General features: G+C 44.5%; 1 protein-coding gene across 1 annotated transcript; it reads left to right on the top strand.

Moving 5' to 3' along the window:
- On the top strand, nucleotides 1–4,138 carry LOC122052557 (probable alpha,alpha-trehalose-phosphate synthase [UDP-forming] 7). Its single transcript, XM_042614136.1, has 3 exons — nucleotides 1–2,142; nucleotides 2,858–3,131; nucleotides 3,380–4,138. The coding sequence occupies exons 1-3, from the start codon at nucleotides 107–109 to the stop codon at nucleotides 3,701–3,703; spliced, it is 2,634 nt and encodes an 877-aa protein (XP_042470070.1). The 5' UTR covers nucleotides 1–106; the 3' UTR covers nucleotides 3,704–4,138.
- Nucleotides 4,139–4,722: the final 584 nt, after the last annotated feature.

The raw sequence follows: 4,722 nt of genomic DNA, 5'->3' as shown, positions 1-4,722 counted from the left end.
TGGTGGGGGCATCCATGGCGGTCTTTGATTCCTCCTCCATTGTCTTCTAGGGCTTCTCGCTTCTGATCTGAGCTCTGCGCAGGAAAAGAAACGGTGGAAAGCCAAGATGATGTCCAGATCGTACACCAACCTTCTCGATTTGGCCTCGGGGAACTTTGAGGCGCTGAGTCTTGGCGGCGGCGGCGGAGGCGGAGGAGGAGGAGGAGGAGCGCGAGGGTTGCGGCGGATGTCTAGAGTGATGACGGTGCCGTGTTCGCTGGCGGAACTGCAGGAGGAGGAGGAGCGGGCTAGCAGCGTGGCCTCCGACGTGCAGTCCTCGCAGGCGCAGGAGCGGATCATCATCGTGGCCAACCAGCTCCCGGTGCGGGCTCGCCGCCGTCCGGACGGCCGCGGGTGGAGCTTCTCCTGGGACGAGGACTCCCTCCTTCTCCAGCTCAAGGACGGGCTCCCGGAAGACATGGAGGTGCTCTACGTTGGCTCCCTCCAAGTCGACGTGGAGGCTCACGAGCAGGACGATGTGGCACAGACGCTGCTCGATCGGTTCAAGTGCGTGCCGGCCTTCCTCCCTCCGGATCTGTATGACCGCTTCTACCATGGATTCTGCAAGCGCCGCCTCTGGCAGCTCTTCCACTACATGCTTCCCTTCTCCGCCTCCTCCTCCTCCCGAAGCGCTCGCTTCGATCGGTCCTTGTGGGAGGCATACGTCCTCGCCAACAAGCTCTTCTCCAATAAGGTGATCGAGGTGATCAACCCGGAAGACGACTACGTCTGGATCCACGACTACCACCTTATGGCCCTCCCAACTTTTCTCCGCCGCCGCTTCAATCGCCTCCGGATGGGCTTTTTCCTCCACGTCCCGTTCCCTTCTTCTGAGATCTACCGCACTCTCCCCTTTCGCGAGGAGATCCTCAAAGCCCTCCTCAACTGCGACCTCATCGGCTTCCACACATTTGACTACGCCCGCCACTTCCTCTCCTGCTGCAGCCGCATGCTTGGCATCGAATACCAATCCAAGCGTGGCTACATCGGCCTGGACTACTTTGGTCGCACCATCGGGATCAAGATTTTACCCGTCGGCATCCACATGAGCCAGCTTCAGTCCATGCTCCGCCTCCCCGACAAGGAGTGGCGGGTAAACGAGCTTCGCCAGCAGTTTGACGGAAAAACCGTTCTCCTCGGCGTCGACGACATGGACTTATTCAAAGGGATCAACCTCAAGCTGCTTGCTTTTGAGCAGATGCTAAAACTTCACCCCAAGTGGCAGGGGAGAGCAGTCCTCGTCCAAATTGCCAATCCAGCAAGGGCCCAAGGAAAGGATCTCAAAGAGATCCAGGACGAGATTGACGAGAGCTGTCAAAGGATCAATGCGACCTTTGGTCATGAAGGGTACAGCCCAGTGGTTCTCATCGAGCGACCCATGTCGGCGGTTGAGAAGATTGCTTACTATACTATTGCGGACTGTGTAGTTGTCACTGCTGTTAGGGACGGCTTGAACTTGACTCCCTATGAGTACATTGTTTGCAGACAAGGGGCATTTGACTCCAATGACTCAGTGGCAAATGACCCAAACAAGAGCATGCTGGTGGTCTCAGAATTCATTGGTTGCTCTCCCTCTCTTAGCGGTGCGATTCGAGTCAACCCATGGAATATAGAGACCACTGGGGAAGCAATGAATGAGGCTATCTCCCTTTCTGATGGGGAGAAACAATTGCGACATGAGAAACACTACCGTTATGTCAAAACTCATGATGTCGCTTATTGGTCAAAGAGCTTCATGCAGGACTTGGAGAGAACCTGCAAGGACCATTTCAGGAGGAGCAGTTGGGGAATTGGTCTTGGATTTGGATTCAGGGTGGTGGCAATGGATCCCAATTTTAGAAAGCTTGATGCTGAACAAATTGTCTCAGCTTATACAAATTCTAAGAGTAGGGCTATCTTACTGGATTATGATGGAACATTGGTGCCACAAACATCCATCAACAAAAAGCCTAACCTAGAAGTTATTAGGATAGTCAATACTCTTTGTGAAGATAACAACAATGTAGTTTTTATTGTCAGTGGAAGAGGCCGGCAAAGTCTAAATGATTGGTTTTCACCATGCGAGGAGCTTGGAATTGCAGCAGAACATGGATACTTCATTAGGTACTCTCTCCTTGGTTTATGATATTTTACATTCCATTAAAAAAAAAGCATCTAAGAACATTCCAATTAGCAGTGAGACCTAACAAATTATAGAAATTTCATCATTCGGTATATGGTACATGCTCAATTGCTGCATAAATAGTCTAACAGATTTAATCATTTCTTTTGTTGTTTCATGCTGTTTATGATGAGGAACCATTGACCGTGAAGTACATAAATTTATATTCTACTTGGAGAATGCATATGAAGAGAGATCATTGACATTTGCCTGCTTACTGAGTGAGGAAAACATATGAAAAAGAAAAAAGTTACATACAGCATAGTAAGTTATGAGTTGAAACAATGCACAAAATGTTCTACACCAAGTATATAATGCACACATAGCTGTGTACTGAATACAAGAAGTCATTTTTTCTTTAATTCAAACAATTGTGCATGTTAATTTGCAGTTGAGCTAAATTTAAGTTGTCTAACAACACTAAGAAATTGTTTTCTGATTTCTTCAAATTCTGCTTTACATAGTCCAAACATTCATCATCACCAGTAATTACCCAAAGGAAGCTATCGCCTTTCTAATACATGCTAATGTGAATCTCATTCTTACCGATGTGCATAGTCTCTAATGTTCTACATTGTTTTTAGGTATACTATTTAATAAGTGGAAGGATAAACACATTCATATATTAATATTCTCGTGTCATCTCAATATATGCAGGTGGACTCAACATGAAGGATGGGAAACCCATAGCCAGGCCATGGATTTTTCATGGATGCAGATTGCTGAACCCGTGATGAAACTGTATACAGAGTCTACTGATGGATCTGCTATTGAAACCAAAGAAAGTGCTTTAGTTTGGCATCATAGGGATGCAGAGCCTGGGTTTGGGTCTTCCCAGGCAAAGGAAATGCTGGATCATTTAGAGAGTGTACTTACAAATGAACCTGTCACTGTGAAGAGTGGCAAGTTTATTGTTGAAGTTAAACCTCAGGTATGCTTTTCCATACTGTACTAAGTTTGTAATCATCACTAATCTCAGAGGCATCATGCCCTGTGCTGTGTCATTTATTCTGAAATAACTGATCTATCATTAGAGTTAAAGTTCTTTTATATATGATTTTCAATCCTAAGGTTTCGTTGTATCTCACATACCGTTGCAAATTACTGTTGAATCAATTTTCTTCAAATTTTGCATTGTTAGCTTTCGTCTGTTTCATCGTGCTGCTGTTGCTTTTACAGGGAGTTAGCAAAGGCCTAGTAGCAGAGAAAATTCTGTCGTCAATGGCTGCAAAGGGAAGACCAGCTGATTTTTTGCTGTGCATTGGGGATGACAGGTCAGATGAGGACATGTTTGAAGGCATTTCTGGTGTAGTAGCAAAGGATATGGTAGCTTCTAATGCGTTAATGTTTGGTTGCACTGTTGGCCAGAAGCCAAGCAAGGCTCGCTATTACTTGGATGATACAAATGCTGTCTTACACACACTTTCAGCACTTGCTGATGCCTCTGAGTCTTCCATTTCGTTCGAGGAGACAATTGAACTACCCCCATCCACTCAGATCTAAATTGATAATTCACAGTGATAGTTTGTTCGTAGTAGCTCTTGCATTGCATTGGATTTCCCAAAATTTTCCCATGGCCCTCAAAACCAACATAGATCTGAACATCTGATTGACTTGTGTATTTATGTCTGATCAGATTGCTTAGAAGAAAATACTCTGTTCATGTTCGGAGATTCTGCAAGGAAGAAACATTTCCAATGATCTATATACTCGCATAGTAGCAGCCCATTCCCTGCTGAGGCGAGTTATTCCACTTAATTGATCGGGAGCCAGGTTAGGAAGAAGAAATTTACGACTACTACCATTTTTTTGACATTCTTGTGAATGAAGATCAATGCGAAATGTAGATTAATGGCTTCAACATGTCAACCAACTGAATATTATTGATCGTGTGTTTTCAACTAAAAGTGTGAAATTGCATTAAATTTTTTTTGGTTATATACCTGGTTGCCGTGTATTTTCTTAATTATTGAAAGGTAACTAGGAAGATGAAGTTTAACAGTGCATTCCATTGCTATGTGGAACCAACTTGAACACTGCAGCCTCCTGAAATATTACAACTGAACAGATTGTACCACTTTGATTTCTTTGATTATGACCAGTTGTCGAATTCTTTTTCTGTTAACTGATGCAATGTTTTGCACAAGTTTCTCTGCTTGCAGGGCCTTCAATGATGATGACAGAAATTGTTTAGCTTTCTTAGGAAATCAAAAGCAAACTAGATTGACTCCAATGATGATTACAGAGATTGTTTGGCTTTTTTGGGAAATCAAAAGCCAGATTGCCATGTCTTTGAATCTTGAATAGGAGTTAGCACTGGCAGAGGACCACTTGCTAACTCATTTATTGGTCAGGAAATGGAAAGCTCTTTCTTCTCTGCAAGTCCTATTGTTGCAGATGTTTTGGCACAAGAGGACATACTTCAATTATAGCATCCAATTCACCTTCCATTCAGCAAATTCCACTTATGGTTGGTCCTTTTGGACTTCAATTGCAAAAGTTAGTTCTGATGTTGGAGTATG

This window comes from Zingiber officinale, chromosome 3A, assembly GCF_018446385.1.
Source record: "Zingiber officinale cultivar Zhangliang chromosome 3A, Zo_v1.1, whole genome shotgun sequence".
Classification (NCBI taxonomy): domain Eukaryota; kingdom Viridiplantae; phylum Streptophyta; class Magnoliopsida; order Zingiberales; family Zingiberaceae; genus Zingiber; species Zingiber officinale.
The sequence above is the reverse complement of the archived record's forward strand: the minus strand, read 5'-3'. Positions and strand labels throughout refer to the sequence as shown.

Bases quoted from the DNA above. Each gene is read 5' to 3' on its own strand.
- LOC122052557 (XM_042614136.1), top strand. From the start codon at position 107: ATGATGTCCAGATCGTACACCAACCTTCTCGATTTGGCCTCGGGGAAC. The intron at 2,143-2,857 runs GTACTCTCTCCT...CAATATATGCAG, and splicing joins GAACATGGATACTTCATTAG to GTGGACTCAACATGAAGGAT. The intron at 3,132-3,379 runs GTATGCTTTTCC...TTGCTTTTACAG, and splicing joins TTGTTGAAGTTAAACCTCAG to GGAGTTAGCAAAGGCCTAGT.